The sequence below is a fragment of the Polyergus mexicanus genome, unplaced genomic scaffold (genome assembly GCF_030449975.1).
Source record: "Polyergus mexicanus isolate NDT 795.1 unplaced genomic scaffold, iyPolMexi1.0 SCAF_15, whole genome shotgun sequence".
In the NCBI taxonomy this organism is placed as follows: Eukaryota; Metazoa; Arthropoda; class Insecta; order Hymenoptera; family Formicidae; genus Polyergus; species Polyergus mexicanus.
Window position 1 is genome coordinate 2,898,323 of NW_027223335.1, and position 21,022 is coordinate 2,919,344.

A 21,022-nucleotide genomic window follows, 5' to 3' on the forward strand; every position below is an offset into this window, starting at 1 on the left:
AGGGCCCACTTGTTCGCCACTGCGTTTGGCTTGCCACTCGCGAGCGCGTTGCCGGTGCGACAACATCGGATACATCCTTCTTCGGCCGCGCTCACGATTTCGGATTTGTTTCATTCGAGGAATTCGCCGGGAACTGTCGCGAATGTCGCGTGTACCTTGAGAGAAGAAGGATCAGTTTTTGAGTTATCATCGAGAAAATTCACAATATCGGTAAAGGACAGTAGCGAATCGCGACCGATCCAGTGTAATCGCGTTTCCCTCGATCGACATTAACATATAAAAAGTGCTCGTGACAGTCATATCTCTGAAAGAACATGTTCTGAGAACGAAAGCACGAATCCCGTCGTCATCGTTTTATTTTCTCTCCTATCAGCGATCGAGCGATCAACCGAGAAACCGAGAATGACGACCGAGTTTTTGGCACGCGAGATCGACTCGCACATCGTCACCATCCTGTCCAGGTTATCGGCCCTTCGGGAGAACAACGCCGAAGTCGTTGACAGAAAACCACCCATGTCCATCGAGGCTCGCAGTTTAGAGTTATGGCGAGCGGTGGCTGTCGAGTGCTTTGCCACTTTCTTCTTTAGCCTGGTGGTGGCCGGTGCAGCCGCTGCCTCTGCCGTGTCCGGAAGTGGTCTCTCTGTATTAGCCACCGCCGTAGCTTCCGGCTTTGCCATCGCCGCTATTTCTCTCATCTTTAGCCATATCAGTGGTAAGAATATTATAGCATCTTTTTTTTTTTTTTTTTTTTTTACGGAAAATACGTTCGAAATGCAGGAGGCAAAGTTTCTGTGTATCCGTTGTCACGTTTCGAGAGATGAAGTTCATCGGGAGAAAACGATAACGGCTTTATATATTTTGTACATAATATTTTAGTGCTTAATTGGAGCCTTGGAAACTTTACCTCTGTAATCGATTTCAAAATTGATTTATTGTTATTTTGGCTTAATTTAATTAATTTTTTACTTCTTTCTATTTATGGGTTTAGAAAGAAGCAATGGTTAGTCACTTCACTAAAAAAAAAAAAAGAAATATATATAATGAAAGAAAAGATATTTTTTTTATAATGTTTTTGTTCATTAATACATAATATGTTTTTCTTCTATTGTATTATTTCAAATAATAATTAGTATTTTTCTTTCTCGTGTAAATTAAACAGTTCGTTTAATCTTAATTTGTACATCTCGTATTGCACGTGCAAGGCTTATCATACTCATATGCGTGCGCGCTTTCTGCAAAACGTTTAGAGAATAATTACGTAAAAGGTCGAGAACTGTTCGAAGCAACTATCTCGTTGCGTGAATGGTTGGTTCTGTTCCTTCTTCCATGTTCGTATCGTTGACGAGCAATGGCCCTCGCGATTTCTCTCGATTGACTCGTTAACCGATTATGCCGGCGGCGTGGATGTGGATACGTATTACCGCGTTGTGTTGTGCGTATCTATCGGAACGCATATGGGCACTCTCAGAGTACGTTCCACCGCGCGCACAATACGTGTTTAGTATAAACTTTCAGTTCCCGTATACTACGGAAACCCGATCTCGTTTCTTTCTCATTCACTATCGTTCCACGAATGAATGGGATACACGCGCTCGCGTATTACACTTCAGTTTATTGAGCAATCATTTATAAAAAAAAATTAATTAATTTTCTAAATTTATTGATCTATATAATCTATATATATATAGAAAATTATTACTTGAAAGGTATTGATTTAACGCTTTCTTTATTCACCATCACTCTACGAACGAATGAAATATATTATTTTTGTCGTAATTCGTATCGAACCGTAATTTGTAATTTAATTTTCCTATCTTATTAATCAATTTCGCATTTACTTATCAATTGTAAGATAAAATTTACGAATGTTACAATTTTTAAGCAATGTAAGCAAAAACGAATGTCGCTATTGAAAAGAAACGTTGATCGAACGCTATAGTACACGAGTGAGCAAAAAAATCACGTAATCCTTGTCTTCTTCTCTTTGATTCTTTCCTCTTTCTTGTATGGAAAATCTTTTTTCGCAGGTGGACATATAAATCCAGCGGTCTCGGTATCGTTCGCTTTGTGCAGACGGATTTCCCCACTTCGCGCGGTGCTCTATATAGCGGCACAATGCGGTGGTGGTATAGCTGGGGCGGCGATGCTTTATGGGTAAGTCGCATTTTTATCTTTAAGAATGTATCTCGCGACGAAATAATTCAATTTCTTGCGCAAAGTTGGCCGAGACTACCATCGATCGTGAAATAAACGAGCGTTAAAAAAATTTTAAGATATTTTCGATTCCGTGCTCGTTTAAAGCTACTAGCTAATAATTGAAGATTATTTTCGTAAAAATATTAAATATTACGATAGGTACGCACAGAATTTTTTCAGTATCTCTATTCTTCAAGAAATGCGTTACAACAGTTATATATAATCTCTTTGTTCCTGAGAAAGAAAACTTGTCAAAATAAATCCAAATGTAATTTTCTCGGTTTTTTTTCATACCGATTTCTACAAGTTTTTAAAATCATCAATAAGTGTCGTTAAATTATTCTGACATTTAACCGATAGCGTAACTAATTGATAAAGTAATAACAATTTTTTAATGAGCAACTTTACAACAACGGATAACAAAAAGTCTCGATATTACTCGACGTGTAAAGTAGCATGGATCCTTAGCGTTGAGCGATATCAAGAGCAGAATGAGATACACTGTCTCGTGAAGACAGCTGCTAGATAGGAGAACCGGGAAGGCATGTGGCCCATCTAAAGTCGGGTCGAATTTTCTTCCAAGTGTTCGTACGCCGAGAGATTGGTAGACCGAGCGAGATGTTTCGAGAGGAGCATAAATAATATCAATCGTCGTGATTTTTATTTCGCACGATGATTATGTGTAACGGGGCAAGCGAACAAATATTTCCTCCAGTAATTTTGCACTTCTCGTCTTAAGCAAAATTTTTCATTAACGGTAAAATTTATCTTTACGGATAAAACATCAATCCATAACATTCGAAGAATTGTTTTCAATCTTGCGAATTGTCAAGAATGTATCTTGCACAACTCCATGGACCATAGATAAGTTTCTTCAATATGAGACGACTAGTATCGCGTAACCAGCGTAAACGTTGCTTACTATCAAGCATATACGGTTTCGTATACTAATGCATTTCTTATGCAAATTTAACCGAAATATGAATACAAGGTTTGATAAAAACATCTCCTACATTATGCAATTCTCCATGCTATTGTGAGCTAAAGCAAAAACAATGTTTTTCTTTTTATATTTTACTTTAATTATACATCTTTTTATATTATATTTTAATACGAAAACGGAAGCGTCGATGAAAAGCCATCTTTGAAAACCAAACGGTTCTTTACGTTTACTGTAAAAACGAGAAAATATAATGTACTTTTATGTTGAGATATGAATATTCTAATTCTTTCTTCAGAAATATTATGATCTATAAAAGTGCATACATCTTCGAGCCATTCGCAAATCGTCTTCGATACATGCAAGCTAGTGCACGTGCCTTGATTTCGCCTATGGGCAAACGGCTTCCATTTCGAAGAGCGAGAAAAAGAATGAAAGGGGGAAAGCTGTGTAGAAGCCACGCGCTCTGGACCAAGAGAAGCGGCGCATCATTCGGGAGAATGCAAGTAAGCTGGGCTCTTTGAGCAGCGGCAGCTGAGAAAGCTGAAAGAGAAGAAAGAGCGTGAAATGAAGCGAGAGCAACATTAAGCACGAACAAGATGAAAGAAGGCGGTGATACAAGGGAATGGCGATACCAAAAAAAAAATAAAAAGTCTGAAATATAATTGCGCTATATTTACAATATTCGTTTAATCGGAAGAAAGACAGCGGAAAAATGAACGATATTACTTTTTAATATATTAGGAATATATTAGATACACACGTTCAAAAATAAAATATAAATTGAGACTTTTATGGAAGGACGATTTTAGTTCACGTTTCGGTTGAACGCGTACCTAATAATTGTTTACTGAAAAAAATTGAGAAATTATATCTGTTTCTCCTCTTTGATAATTAAATAGGAAACGCGTTGAAACGCTCGAAGAAATGTGACAAGTTGACACGTGGGACGTCCAATGAAAAAAAATCGTGATCGAAAGACGATATCGAAGATGGAAAGAAGATATTACAAATGTTGTTCCATTAATGAATAATTACTAGAGAAATGTACAATTTTTTACCAAAAAATATAAAGAGAACGGTTGGTTCGATAAAACTTTACCTGCTCGATAATTGAGAAGGAAAGGTGGAGCGTGTTAAAACACCAAAGGAATGCAAGAAGTTGGCACGAGGGCAACAGGATGAAGGAGATCGAAACCTGGAGATAGAGGGCGGAGGAACGGAGGGAGGAAAGAGAATAAAAACAGCAATGTGCAGGGGGATGGTAACGAGAGAAGGCGAGAGAAAAAGTACGAAAGAGGCAGCGCGACGGAGGCGGAAAGGGGAGTGACGGCGGCGAGGACGAGAGATGGAAGGAGAGTGGGAGAGGCAGAAAGAGGCACGCGTAATTGGCAGGCGAGGGAGAACCTCGGAAGGTGAGCACCTGCCTTGTACGAGGAACCGAGGTCCCGGCGGCGGCGGTCCATCGCCTCGCAGCTGCCGCAGATGTTTCCCCGTGGACCAAAAAAGATCGTGCGGGAAAAGGAACGCGCGAGGCGGCGTACGGACACCGTCGAACGAAAAGAGAAGACGAGGATAATGTACACCTATGCATGCACATACCGAGGTGGGACAAGTTTCACGGCATCGGGCCGATCGGGCCGTGAAGGAGGACGCGACGCGAACGATTCGAGAGCGACGGTGCGCCATCATCGAGCAGATGTTCCCGCCGTTGCTGAGATCATTGTCCGTTCTCCGTCCGTCGTTTCGACTCCTTTCTTCGCCGGCGACGGATGCATTCTGCTAAATTTGGTTTTATGTACTGACGTGCCGTCGCATACCTCCATGTGCGCGCGCGTGACTCTTGTTTTTAAAATATTTAAACTGTAAGCCAAAAATTTCCATCTTTCTTCCTTTTTTAATAACGAATTTAAAAAACTGTGTAGTATAAAATTCTGATTAAAAAAATATCATTAGACTTATTGATGTGACATTTTATTTTTATACACGAGCTTCAGAAATAATTTTTTATTTTACCCAATTACTTATCGCGATACGACAATTTGATATTTCGAAACTATATAATTGATATTTCGAGATTACGAAATACGAAAATACGAAATAGTTTCCGTATATATTAATTCTATTCATATTCTTGTTATTCTCTTAAGGTTTTTTTTCCCCCCCCCCTAAATTGAGATATATTGTCGAATTTAATGGCTTACTTGGAAGCATATTTTAAAATTCTCAACTGCGTTATTAATATTAATAAATCACGTCTCATATAAAGGCAAATAGAATGCGAAGAGGAGACTCTTATCATATTTCTCTCTTCCCTACAATCTGCGTTACTTATCTTTGACCTAATATTTATTCACCATCTTTTACATTATTTTAAATTACAATTTTTTTTCTAATCTATATTTCTGATATATTTGTACATATATTGCGACAAATATATATATTTTTTTGCGCATTTTAAAATCTTTAATTTCTATATTTTGAAGCTGCATACTTTCTTGCATCGATACTTTCATCTCCATTATACCAAGTAACGCTGCGCGTGTTTCTATCTATCTCATCACGTCTTCTATCTCGTGACACTTGCCTGGTCACCCTCCGACCACCATATGACCGCACAAAGAGGTAACAAGTGCGCGATATGTACCGAAATAATAATCGAACAATACTCTAGTTAACCGGACGGCCAACGGGGCCCTTTCCCGAGACATCTCGGGGGAATACCGTCGAGCTCGGAACAGAAAAAAAGTCAGGGCGTGAGATTGAGAGAGAGAGAGAGAGGGAGAGCGCGAGAGTGCGGAGAATGCACTTGCATCTGTTGCGACTTTGCCGGTTAACGGTGGCGGGTGTAAAACACGCGTCGCGACGTTTTCCGGGGGCGGCGAAGGGCTGAAAAAGGGATCCGGGGATAGGAATTGTGGGGAACCCGAGGGGTGTATTTTAGCGCCCCTATCGTTCTCGTTCTTATCCGTGATCGTTTTCTGTCCCGAACACGCACGCACAAGGTAATAAATATAAAAACCGCTCGATAAACTAAAGTGAGGCATCCACATCGAAGAACGGAATGGTAAGGGAGAGAAAAAAAATGACATAAGCGCGGGAGACGCGAATTTAATTATCCGTGAAGAATTTACTGTCATCTCTTCATAACGCGTACTTACAGGATTCTTCCATTACTGCGTTCGCACAGGGGAGTGATTTTTTCAAAGATCATAAAATACTTCTGATAATATTATGTCTGCGCAAAAACAGTTTTTGCAATATATACAAATATTTACTTCGTTTTCGTTTTCCCGATTACATATTGAACAAGTGCGGATTTAATGATTTTCGGTTGCATTCGTACGCGACGAGGATTGCCTTTTGTCCCGATCGTGAAAATTGGATGCTTCGGAGATTAATCTATTGAAATCTTGAGACACGTGTGCTAGGTAAGCGCGCACGATGCCGATATATACGGGCGTCCCTTCAGACGAGGTTCCCCATCGATATTCTCAATCGATAGGTTTCCAATCCACCGAAGATAGACCTAGTTCCTGGCGCCACCAAAACTTCGGCGCCGCCAATAAAGTTCGGCTTACGGTTTCGTAATCTATGCAAAGCGAATCCGCTCGAATAATTTCTGCCCGCAAACATCCGAGATCGGCACGAAATTCGCGTTTGAGAATATGACTCTCGTGGCACCGATAAAACTCGTGCAATCGTGCGAAAAGATAATAATTTAAACTCTGCGAAAAAATTATCAAATTCTAATAAGCAAAAAGAAATTATGGGAACATACGTCTACATAGAATAGATTAGGGAATCCTCGAATCTAATTTTAACTTAATTTTAATAATTTGTGCGTGTAGAGTTAATATAATATACATTCTTTTAATTAACATTTCGCAAACATCTCATAAGATTATAATTTATATATAAATTAAAAAATTTTCCGTCTTCTAAATTGAAACGTCTATGAAGAAATCGAACAATGAAATAATATTATTCACTTAATTTTTAAATGGATTTATTTTTTCATAGATTTTTAATTTGAGGCTTAATTATAAAGTTATTGGTAATTCAGTTTTCATAAAAATTTTCAAAAAATTCCATAGCTAATAGTATTTTACAATGTCAAGGCGAAACTCTATCGTTATACTATTTCGTAATTGCGAGATTTTACTTAATTCCTTCAAATTTTTTGCTTTTCAAAAAATCAGAGAAAGCAATGGTCGCTCAAGTGGTGGTTCAAGTTAAGCTTATTTGTCAAGGGGGTTCTCCACTAATGTCACGAATCGAGGAAACAGCTGTGAGATGGCAGGTGTGTTATGACGTCAGGCAAGACACACGCAATGCGCGTGGCGAACCGGATGTCCAGGAATGAAAACAGCTTCGCCGCATGGCCTTTGTGGCTGTACATATCGTTCATGGGTGGTGGTATATTTCTTGTCTTGGTCATCGAACCATCATCGCTGAAACTATCTATCTGCTAAAATTAACGAGAAATTAACGAGAAGGGTGCACGCGCACAAACTCCCTTTATTTATTCCTTATTCAAAAAATAAGGATTTCGTGTTGCGCTTCTTCGAAAGATATTTAATTGAATCGAATGAGAGAAAGAGAGAGAGAGAGAGATCTTTTCATTGCACACACACACATTTGAATATAAAAAAAATTAACTTAAACAATATATTTCATATTTTGCGCACGCGTAAACTCTGACATTAAATATATGTTTTAATATGAAACTACTAAAAATATTATAAATAAATAGAGAATATTATTTGGATTTTTTTCGAGAACATTATGTGAGAGATTGTGTGTAAGCTAAGTTTTTTTCTAGATAAAAATCATTTTTTTTTTTCCGAAGCAAATTTAAGATTTATTTCTCATGAAACGTCATTATACTGATTTTCCAAAGCTTGTACTATATTTATAGTTTCTAAAAATGATGAGCAATTGCTTTTTGCTTTTTCATGTTTCAATGTGTGTATTACGATAGTGAAGTGTATGCTAGTTCTAGTGTATGTTATCTCGAGATGTTTGCATAAGACGATAGAAGGATAGTAAGTCTTCATCTTTACTTAAAGATATTCTGCAAACTGAAAAGTTATATATAGCAAAATTCAGCTATGACGTGCAATATTCGCGTCTTCCTGAATGGTCTCAGATATTGAATTCTTAATCCGTGCTTTTTGAAAAGCCTTTCATATCACCAAATCGATTCTCGTAAAATTCTTCTTGGATTTATTTCATTTTCTGGTGATATTTTTCTTCTACATACACGTAATTTTATATATAGTCCTTACAATTTTTTATCAAATTGGCTATTTTGTGTGTGTGTGTGTTTCTATTAAATAGATAAAATATTCTATAAACATAGATTTTATAAAATTATACATATATTTTTATTATATCATTAAAGTATTTAATTATATTGATTGTGAGAATGATGCATAAATGGTTAATTCGATAAATTGATTGTCAGTGTGTTATTGCACAATGCGCAAATAAGTTTTCATAATTTAAGAACGTAAGGTCTTGTTATGTGGTGGATACAGGAGAAAACGACGTTTCTCGGATCGAAAATACGTGAAAGCCAGGTGGGTCAGGTAGTACGGTCTTTCTGTCGGCACTCAGGAATGCTTTACCTGCCCGAAACGCCTTTTACTGAGAAGCGACACAAAAGCACGCACTCGCGGATGTTGCGGATTCCGTTTCTTTACAGCTTTGGACCCGGCCGAACCCGGTGTGTCTCTCTTCCGTTTATTGGTACGTTATATTTTCAATGACACGAATGTCGTGCATTATAATGGCGCAATATTGAGCTTACGGTACTACCCATCCGAGAGATATCCTTGAAGTAATAGGAATAAATTTAGTAGAGGCGACAGAAAGTCGAAGTACACGATGCTCGTTTGACACATTTATTATTCACGGGTCAAGTTAAACGAAATTTCTCTCCGGATACGTTTCAACGAAAATTTTTCCTTTAACATTTTATCGAGATAAAACAAAGTCGTATGAGTTCTAGGAAAATGTCGCCTCAAATGTATGATAAAAATTCGTTATCTGTTTGTGTATATAGAATGTTAAAATATTTTATACTTTCGAGGATACGTTACCGTCTTTAGACTAAAAGAAATGAAAGAATTTTTGTCGCGCTTATAGAATTACATTCAAAGGTAATATATAATGATTACCTTTCTCAATACATTAGAAAAGATAATATTGATGTTGGGAGAACAAACTTGTATATACTTACAGAAATCTCTAGTAAAGTTAGAAAAAATACATATGGTACTTGCTTTTTTTTTTATTTATATATTATACATACAGTATATAATAACTGCATTATAATATTGTTAGAGATATGGTGATCTTAATTCTCTGCAGAATGTACGCATGTGTCAAACAATGTGATCCACTCGGATCAAAAAGAGCGTAAACTCTATTGTAAGATCCGCCAACATTGCGGATCCAGTAAATAGAAAAAAAAAAAACAACTTCCATTATATTAAAACGGGCCGGTTTGGTTGGGTTAGGTCGAGTAGAGTAGTGGGATGCCAACAGATGGTTGCAACCACGTGTTCGTTTTCAAAAACCTTTCCATTCCTTCCTCGCGGAGCGATGGATTGGATGCACGCGTGCATCGCGGGTTTTATACTTTAAAATTAGCTTCATGGCCAAAGTATCGTGTGTATTAATTTTAAGATATCAGAAACCGGCAAAAAGTCTGGATGAAACTTAATTTTTACGTCCCAGCATAAATCTATCAACATGTCAATTGTGCGCGTATTTTCGTATATATTAATAAATATAAAATATTTAGCAAAAAAATAAAGAAAAATATATGTTCAAATATTTTTTTCAGTATTTATAAATCTGGAAAAAGCAGCCTATAATGAATCATTCAAATGCATTAATTTTTATATTTAATCGCAAAAGTGCTTTGCGATTGCAATAATCATCTCCGCATAGCTCGAGAATCGAAATTTTTCTTCTACCTTCAATTTAAATCTAACATTTATTTTGATACTTTTAGCAGTCACATCACTTTTTATTTAATTTATAATTTTGTGTTCTTCTTTTTTACATTTTTAAATGGAAAACTCCGTTTACTGTCTATTTGAGGTTCAATTTGTATAATAATTAAACTATCGAAAGTCTCTAGAAACGTAAGAAAATTGAAATTAAATGGATGATTCGAAAAATTACACATGTCGTTGACTTAAATTACAGTCCGTGTCGAAATTAATATTAATATATAATATATATTAATAAATTTTGTGCGTCTGGCAATGAATATATATGAGGAAGTAGTCAGACATTACGCGGACTAGTCGCGAATCTTCGTCTCTCTTCTTTTTATTATTCTATCAGTATTATGTATTCTTAAGCGTGTCCGGCGTGCGGATAGACGTCTTCGAAGCCCCGGAGACGTAGAACATCTGCCGCGTTGTCGGATCCCTCGACAGTGCCCCCCCGACGAAGGAGAATCATTTATGGGGTCCTAAAGTTCCTTTGTGACTGCGACTTACGCTATGCCCGAAAAGGACCACGGAGGATTCCTTTTGTGCAACATGTGGCCGGCACGTGTATCGTACGATTTATACAGGATCTATATAGGAGACGACATGCGCGCGCGGGCGATTCACTCTCGGGCAGCTGCATGGCCCTTCGCATATCTAAAAGGTCAATAAGATTCTTGCATCGTTTCTACATTTACATGAATCGTCATATAAATGTCAAATTGTGATCATCTCTATGTATGTTTATCGCGAATTGATTTAAAATAATTATAACTAAAAAAGAATATAAATTTATGTTGTATTACTTTGCTATATATATATATATATATATATATATTATTGTTAATATAGATATTTTACTGTATCCTGAAATACAAAACAAAAGAAATTTGTTACATTTATAAATTTTTACATTTGCATTATTACGTAGACGTAGACAATGCAGGTCCGATATTAAATTTGACTGTCGTTAAATAAATTTTTGCATTTTCCATCTATTTATAGATGAAATTAAGATTTGAAAATGATCAAAAATATTTAATTTCAAGGATTTAAAATCTTATATATTTTATATTAATAATATATACTATCTCAATAATTTTTTATCTTAAAGTAAAAAAATGTAAGAAATTCTATCACCATATATTGACAATATGTATGCCGATATACAATACGTAAAAATTACTATTCTATAGCTTTTAATTTTTAATTCAGAAAATATGGAAGTCTTTGTTATAAAACGTCAGTATTAATATGTCAATTTTGTGCAATTTAATGAATACTTGCAATAATAACTTTCTGTTTTGAATGTGCCTTAATATTGAGAAAAGCTGCGACTGAGTTAACAAAGAATAATTTTTAAGACGCGTCATTTGCATTATTACTTAAGAGCCTCGGCAAATGATCGCATTGCTCTCTCACAATTTGCTCCCTTTTCGTCCGAAGGATACCGACAATTATCCCTCGACCCTACCATTTCCGCAGTATTACTACCTCGCAGCTTAATACTCTGCTTTGTTTAAGGTTTCATTTAATCCACACAACTTCCTTTCCTTCGTGCCCATTAAAAATGTCATTTTCGCTCTGTAATTAAATCTATGGCCATCGATTTATTATAGCTAGTTGTTATAGTCACTTAGGATTTTATAGGAATTTGTTCGCTTTAGATGAAAAATGTTGTTATATTTTTTTTTTTATTCAATCTTTCGCATATAAGACATGTTTTTAAATATCCCTATAACAAATAAAGAAAGAATTACGCTAATGTATTATTGGTGTATCAGAGATAATAATGCAGAAATGATAATCAAGTTGTACGTTTCAATTACAGCCAAAATTATGTGTCATCATTATTTACTTCGAAAAGCAAAAGGAATGGGCGTTACGTAAGTGAATTTGCTGGTATTTTAATCGGTCGGTACGCGCTTCCTGTCTCTACCTCTTTCAACTTTAAACAATACCGAGGGCGGAATTGTAGGGCGATCTGTTTCTTCCCTCCCCCATCTGTACGCTTTACGACCTCTTTTATAGAATTCTTTGTTACGGTGCAGCGAACACTTCGCACAAGAAATCACATTGATCGTGAAAGATGAGGCCCAAAATCACCAGTCTGTGCCTGGCCCCGATCGTAATATCGCCGGTTTTTCGAAAGCGAGAAAAGAGAACGCGAAAGTGGGCGGATACATCGAGCGCAATAAGAAAACTCACGGCGAACTGCTGTAATAATGGGGGGACACGCACAACATTCGGATAGCGATGAACTTTTGCTTGGCATAATAACACGCGGGCGGGATTACAACTTTGCCGAGTAATAATTTAATCTTTTTGACATTTATCCATTTCTCCCACGCTTCCCTTAAGTTATTCGATGCGGGTCCAGTTCCCATTGAAATTATATCGTTTGTGTTTCGTATATTTTCCCATCTTTATAAAATTTACTCGAGAATAAAAATATATTAGTAATAATCACATTAAAATTTTTTTCTCACATTTCTGTGATATATTTTTAAATATGATTACATACTGATCGAGAATCACGAATTTATATATTATTTTATAAAATGTAATAAAATCTTAAAATACTTGTATTTAATTTCTTTAATCGATGCTCTTTTCTCTCTTTTAAACGTTTAAATACTGCATTTATGCAAAACTGATGTACATATGGTACACCTCTCCGATTTTGTTTGCAACGAAACGAAATACATCGTCGTCCATTCTTCGTCGCCTCCCCAACACGTCTTTACGGTTCATGCTATATCCTAATTTCATGGTCTGACCATGCCAACCTCAGCATCTGAACTTTCCCATAGCCAAGACTTTATAATGGTATCGGAGCGAACGCATCATCTCCGGGCCCTTTGAGCTTTCGTCGTTTATCGCGCTCGTCACATGTGTGATATTCCTCGTACGGGGGGATCCTGGAGCAGTTTGGAGTATCGAGAACTTAGTTAGGAGAGGGCGGACCAGGACAGAGGGGGTTGATCTCGACGAGCCATGAGAAGGGGATCTGTGGTCCAGTACGTGAAAGGGGGTATCAATAGCTCGTTAATCGCAACGGAGGGTGGGATTCGGGGCGATACATATCCCGCATCACCGTTTCCTCACATCCCCTTGAATTAAATTTATTTAAAACGGTGCACCGACGTATCTACCCTGGGGGTTTATCCCGTCTCTCGCCCCTTCGTGTGAATTGCGAAAACGGGGCACAGGTTGCACCAAGCACTGGCTGCGGCTCTCGAGTCAAGTGTACGCAAGATTAAACCTTACTCCATCGTGTCTCGCCTGGATGACCACGCGCTTTTCATCGCGCACGACGAGTCCTGAGAACGCGCCCGCCTCCGGGCCAAAACCTCATCAAACTTCTCCCACGAAGCTACTACTCGCACGCATTCGACTCGTCTTTCATACGAGATCGCCATTCTTACGAAAGCCTGCGACAATAATCGCATCATATGTGGAATGATCCACAAGAGAAAAACGAAACACCTAAATATCATCCTCGAGTTCTCGAAGATATGAGAAAATATACGTTGCACGTACAAAACTTTGTTTTTAAAATGAAAAGATTCATTTTACAAGATTATTTTACGAACTTATATATTAAAGCATAAAAGTTTTATTCTGATTTGTAATGCCTACATGTAATATTGAAGAAGTAAAAAAATATTTCTATTAAAAATAGATTTTAATACTATTATATTTGAAAAATATATCTCGGAATACTTTTTCTCTACGCGATAACATTCACGAATGTATGAAAAAGAATAGAGATTATTTATAAGAATAGGTGGGAAAAATCTTTTCATATCTACGAAAATAGCTTTCAAGAAGAAAAATGGAATGCAATCACTTAAATCTTCCTAAGTATCAAAGATTATAAAAGCTCCATTCTCGATTCAAAGGCTGTTCGCCATCTGATAATTGTTTAAAAAGTCGACTCTTTATTGTTGGCAAAAAGAAATCGACGGATGAATTGTGAAATATTGTACTATTCGAGAGAATCATGGAGTTTTTCAACAGAATCATATTTTTAAAAATCACACAATGAAGGAAATACGTCGCTATCGTTCTCCTGCACTCGCAAGTCGATCGCAGCATAATGTATTCACATGGGAAATGCACACTGCCGGACGATATTTCCGCCAAAGAAATAAAAATCCGCTTATCACGCGAGGGCACGCGTGTAAATATAAAAACGCTGCCGTTCCTTTCTCCCTTATTTAGCCGGGGATTCTTGTCTGCTGCCGCAGTTGATCCCAATTGTGCGGTCATGATCTGCATTTCTGATTTCATCAATTCGCTCTCTTGACATACTTGCTCTCGGTGAAAAGAGAGAAAAAAAAAGAAAGGACAGAGAGGCGGGGAGGATACTGTCATTTGCGTTGCGACCACGATGTCAAGATAGAGGGGTGTTTCGTGCCTGATGACGAAAGAGAATATGAGGGATGACGAATCGCAATTCGAATGCAGTATTTATCTGTGAGTATTTAGTAAGATTAATCGCGATCGTGCGTTCAAATAGCTCACGGAGCGAAATTATGGAGGGTGACAACCGTACAGGTGTATGCACGTGGAGATTTTGGAGATAAATATTATTCAATAAGAGAGTTTATTAATTCAATAGCGCTTCACAAGTTGCCCAAAAAACATCGATTTTTATTCTGAGAACAGAGGAAAATGGACATTTTAAGCCAATAACAAAATGATGATATTTATTAATACGTTATTTAGTTGAAAATGTAAAATTTTAAACGTCTATCCGACAATTTGTCGAATATATATCACATAAAGTTTGATCTTTTTTGAATATTGAATAAATTAAATGCCAAGATTGTTAAAATCATAAATACACAATTGTGTTTTTTGCGCTGCGTGTGAAAAGCCCTCGACTCTGATCGCAAAGGAAGCGTCTGAGATAGAAGATGATGCGGGGATATGATTATGGTAATTTGATTGAAACTTGTGAATGTTGTACTCGAGAAAAATCCTGGTTGAGGAAAATCGAGTGCATAGTCTATGCATATATAAACAGCAGAAATAAAATTTTATTATTAAGATAAAAAATAAAGAAAACATTGAAAAAGGCCTAGTCAATATTGTTGAATAAGTAAATGGGGAAAAAAAAAAGGCAATTGAGAAAAAATCTTTCATAGAATCCGATTAAGACAAGAAAAATATACGAATTGACACAAATATTTCTTTTCTATTTACAGCGCAACAATTTCTAATTTCTAAATTCATTTTTTAAAAAGCTTGAAAAAAAATTGAATTTAAATTAATTTTCTCAAATTTTTTTGACAGATTTAGTCGATGTTGCATTAATATTTGATTGTAACATATCTTAATTATATCAAATTATATCATAACGGCAGTAACACATGTATATTTTTTCAATACCGAAGAACTTTAACAAATAAACCTGAGTTCGCGAAAAAATGTGTGAAATACAATCATTGAATATACTCGTGGGAGATGATTGAAGGTCATATCTCTGCGACCCTATATGATTATATGAGCTGAGAAAATCAACGAGAATTTTATGCAAGGGATGTCACGAGAGAAACATCGGGGTCATGTTTAAGGGCTGGAGGATGCACTAGCTAATATAAACATTACACCGTTGGGACCGACTTATCGCAGGGGGTTTCTATGCGGGGTGCATGTCTCGCGGCAAGCTTCAATAGGAAAATCATCGTATATTACACCGCAGTTGCATAACTCGCACATACTAGTGATACCGTCGTACAAGAGACCATATGTGATCATTTTTGGCGATCCATAATTTTCTCTCGTCCTAAAAAAATAATTTTTGTTTTCTATCTCGCATTTTGAACTAGTTTTCTTTTTGTAACTCCGTAACTATATGTGTGATATTTGTTATATAATAAATATAATACATAGAATATCCTTTTTTATTTCAGAGTAACTACACCTTCGAATACGCAGACCCTAACATCCCCTGGTCGGCTAGGAGGTCCAATCGAGAGGCTTTTAGTCGAGATAGCATTGTCAGTGTTTGTCATACTAGCCCATTTCGCTGCGGATTCATCCAGATCATTGCCACCTTCGATTTCTTCAAAGGCTTCCGCGGTTTTGGCTGCAGCTTATACAGCGGCCACTCTCGTTTCCGTAAGTTCTTTTTTTTTTTATATATATATAATCATTTAACCGTATCGTCTTCATTAAAAAATTATTATGGACAAATGAGACAATTGAGATGCATTTTTTAATTATTAAATCGGTAAGATTATTTAATAATTATTATTTTTATTCTGTGTAAATACATAACCGTAAGTAAATAAAAGAACGGTGTTCTTTCTTCCATCGTGCATGTTCTCTTTTGCAACCGTTCTTTATCTAAAAACATCTCTCTCGGATTCTTTCTAATCGGGCCGACGTCCGCATCTTTAAAGAGCACCTGCCGTTGGACGGATAAGAAGGGTGGGGTTGTGGAGAACACACTGAGCAGGAAGGTGAAAGAAAGAACTCGATCCTGGACCCACCTGCTCCGAAACGAGTGTACAATGCACTCCAAAACGAAAAATTGTCGAAACCATCCTTTTACAAGTGTTGAATGTAGATTCTTTTGCAAAATCAAATATGCTCATTACTCATGTCAGTTCAGTGCAAATTTTTTATGTACATATCCATTACCTATATTCGCCTATTTCTTTGTGTTTCATTCAGTACAAAAATTATAAAATATTATATCAGAGTATATGCAAAATCAAATATCACACATAATTTGATAGAGAGAAAGAGGGAGAGAGAGAGAGAGAGAGAGAGAGAGAGAGAGAATATAGCAATTATAAATATATTATTATGATTATATATTTATAATATTTTGCAATATTTTGAAAATTTTTTAACGAACATGTAAAAAACATTTAATAAGAAATATTTTTAAATGTTTGCACCGTTATTAATTATCTAATAATTTTTTTTACATCTTTTTCAGAGTCCTTTCCTAAATCCAGCACGCGCGTTAGGCCCGGCCTTTGTTATGAATCGCTGGGACAACCATTGGGTATATTGGGTGGGCCCACTTTCGGGAGGCGCCGTGGCAGCTCTGCTTCACGAGTACGTTCTAAGTCCCAGACCCGCAAAGGATTCGCGCGACATAGACGATGGCGATAATTCGTCCATGAGATCCGACGAGGATACGTACGACGATCTGGACAAACCGAACGGACCCAAGTTTCCCGGTGCGTACGCGACCTATCGTCCAGTAGCTGGCGCGTCCTCGTCGATTTACAGCGCACCGCCGTCCGCGTTGGAGCGCGTCGAGTCGATCTACGGTGGCACTAAATCGCTCTACTGCAAATCGCCACCGTTGACACGCGCCAATCTGAATCGCTCGCAGAGCGTCTACGCGAAATCGACGTCGGGCCCGCGAGACGGTCTGATGATCCCGAAGCCGGGCCCCCTGGTGCCGGCGCAGAGCTTGTATCCTATCAGACTTGGTCAGAACGGTGGCTGTCAGAGCGGTGGTAACCGCGAGAGTCAACCCGTACCCAGCGGTCCGCCAACCCAGTCGTCGCAGAATCACAACAGCACTAATCAGAATATGCAGAATCAATTGCAACAGTGCACGCAGAGCATTTACGGCATCCGCGGGATCTCCACGAGTCTTAGCACACGGGAGAATGGTATCTACGGCGTATCGACTGGTTCCAGCATCTATGGTCGCGCACCGGCACCACCACCAAGCAGCCAGAATTCGCAGCAGTCCGGTCAAAGTAGCGGTCAGTCCTCGATACAGAATCATCCGCCGCCACCGCCGCCGCCGCAGCAGCAACAACAACCACCGCAACAGCAGCAGCAGCAGCAACAGCAGCAGCAGCAGCAACAGCAACAGCAGCAACAACATCAAAACGGACCGTTGTCGAGTAATTCGGATAACGGGCCAAACACCAGACGACCCGAGAGTATGTACGGCCACGTTTCGAGGCGCAGTGATGATTCCGCATACGGCAGCTATCAGAGTTGCACGCGAGGAAATTACGGCAAAATGCCCGGACCACCGCAATACCGCGATCAGGGTAGACCGAGTCCGGCCGGACCTCTTCAGCAGAGTCAGAGCGCGCAGAACAACTTCCAAAGAAACTCACCGAATCCTCAATATTGACTGTAGATCAAGAAATCGAGTCGGACGCTATCGCGATCAGCGAATTATCTCATTTCTGACGAGAAATATAGCTTTTCGTTAAATATTTAAGAATTTCAGGCTCTTTAATAAGATCCTTCTTTACATTTAAATTAAATGCGAGAGTTCATCTTGACATGTTATACTCTGCTATAAAGTATATTATTCCCAGCGAACAGTTCTGTGGAACCTATTCTAGTATTTGCGAACTCCTACTTTGTTCCATAGAATGTGAAAGTAATATTGGACCAATACTATTTATATCGGTGATGAGGCATCAATAAATCTGAAGGGTGAGATTTTACTTAACATTTGTCAATGTTATCGGATGCGGTGATTGGATATCGAGTAAAGAATTTCTAGAATTTCTATCGAGATTCTAAGAATTCTTTATCTGAGAGCCAATCATTGCATTCGACAATGTCGACAAACGTTATGTAAAATCGCATTCTAAGACTTGTAAATAGGTATTACAATATATATAACATGTATACATTGTGTATTTCTGCGCGATAAACATTTAAAAAAAAGAGCGATATGGTCGTTGAGCTTTTATATCGATGTTTTATAATATATCAGATCTATTATACGTACAAAGTGTCCCAGGTTTTAACGGCCAAACTGCCAATGTTTTCTATGGATAATAATAAGAAAAAATGTTATATATAAGCATAGAAAGATAGAAGCTTTATTACAAAGTTATGACAAAAATGTTAAAACCCTGAGACACTCTGTATATTAGGAAAACATAATTTAAAACCGTAGAGCGAGAGAATAAATAGTGCGTAAAAGAAAAAGAGATGGAAGAAATATTTGCCGAAATGTTAGCCTCGATAAATTTCGTATAATGAACTATAAAAATTTTAGCTATGTTAAAGATGGATCGTCTCAAACATCGTTACGTGCCCACATATGTAAATATATAAATCTTAATTTAATTTTTACTCATACAAAAGAATATATTTTAATTCTTCAAATTTGCCAAATCTCTGTAGTGAAGCGTGTACTGATCTTTCAATTGTGAAAGCTTCACTCGCGAGATCGTTTTAAAAACTTTTCCCATCGATGGAACCAAATCAAAGACTGCGTAGCGAAACGTTATATGCTATACTCTATTTTAGGGGTATTATTTCTCTTTCATGCGTAGACTTGAAATATATACATAACTTTATCGCATCACGTAAATTATTACATTTGTACAAATTATAAGTAGTGATTCTTCGTACGATAAAAGTTAGTGCAGTGGTTCGACGAAGTAAAATCGCGCATGAAATATATATTCAATTTTAAAATAGAGCATAATCTTTAAGCGATTGTGAGAGAAAATCTGTACATAGATTCTAGTTAATAAATGTTTATAACTCCTTTACTTCTTCTTTCGCGGATTATTCGTGTCAACGATGATATTTCTATATTAGATATTTTATTTGCTGACAATATTTTATGGAATATTAGCGAATCTAAAAATGTCGATCTTATGGTATGAATTCGAACTTATTTATTTTTAATGGCAATTAAGCCTTTGTGATAATCAAATTTATAATCTCATGTAGTTTTACATGTCGTTGCATTAATTTCAACAAATCGCCACCATTGATCGTAACTATTTCGGAAAAAGGATAAACATTTATGAATCATATATTGCAAGCAACGTATAATAAACGTTAATTAGTGTCAGTTAAACAATTGCGAAATGTTTATATAATTATAAATCTGACAGTGAGCTTCACAGATGAACAAATTTTTTTCGGTAAATATTTTCCAAAGAACGATTCTGTGGCATGTGTATCGTAATGTCTGTTTTTTTAAATTTTCCCAGAGAATAAAGAGGAAGAAAAAATGCGTAGCTTAGAAACAATAGATCTGATAATAGTGCCAATATCAGCAAAAGTAGGCTAATATGTTTTATCGGATTAGATTAGCTAAATTTCGAAACAGTTAAAAATGTTCATCGTGAAAATTAAAAAAAAAAAAAAAAAAAAAAAAGACACTAACCTTGTGCACATATGTGTGGAAATAATCGCGCGGTGCTCTGTATCGTTACGTGTTATATCGTATAATACAATGAGATTATTGAGATATTGATGTATCGCTTTCTCGAGAGATTAATATGCTGTAATTAAAAAAAATATTTATTTCGCAATCCGGTCGCCAATGATTTCTTATACAAGCAGTACGATTTAAAGTGAAAGTAAATTTTCGAATTCATCAACAACGCATCGAACAAAGATTTAGAAAGAAATATATACTGACCTTTAAAAACAATCCCCCGGTGCTGTTTTCTTGCGTATCCTTAGATATGTAATTCAATTCCTCGATGTCGCGTGATACGAAAGATGAGCGCGATGTATAATTGAAAGATTTATATATCTTGCTCTGGATGCGTATCGACGATTCCGGAGATTCCGTACAAATGGCAGACGGCGCCAATTTTCGAGAAAACGGTAATCGTATACGCTGTCGCCACCTACACATAACGGCACGCGTTCTTTCTATCCAATAATTTATCGACTTCGCGGCAACTCGAATCGCCATTGGTTATCAACGGGATGCTTATCGGTGCTTATAGTTTATCTCTATATAAAAGTCGCTCTAAGTAGAATCCCTAAAGATAGAGTCTGGCCACTCGATTAGTTTTGAAAAAAACATGGCGGCGGTGTATATACATGAATGCATGTAGAGCAGTATATAGTTGCAATCGCGTTGTAAAAGTTAAAAAGTTTA

General features: G+C 37.1%; 2 protein-coding genes across 2 annotated transcripts in view; one reads left to right on the plus strand and one right to left on the minus strand.

Annotated features, from left to right (window-relative positions):
* The window catches only part of Gli (carboxyl ester lipase-like protein Gli), a 31,489-nt gene extending 10,622 nt beyond the window's left edge, over positions 1-20,867 (minus strand). Inside the window, exon 1 of the mRNA XM_070308508.1 lies at positions 20,552-20,867. The gene's annotated coding sequence lies outside the window, so the exon portion shown is untranslated. The remainder of the gene's footprint in view (positions 1-20,551) is intronic.
* On the plus strand, positions 36-19,675 carry Bib (big brain). Its single transcript, XM_070308280.1, has 4 exons — positions 36-712; positions 2,028-2,154; positions 16,074-16,281; positions 17,111-19,675. The coding sequence occupies exons 1-4, from the start codon at positions 403-405 to the stop codon at positions 18,278-18,280; spliced, it is 1,815 nt and encodes a 604-aa protein (XP_070164381.1). The 5' UTR covers positions 36-402; the 3' UTR covers positions 18,281-19,675.
* Positions 20,868-21,022: the final 155 nt, after the last annotated feature.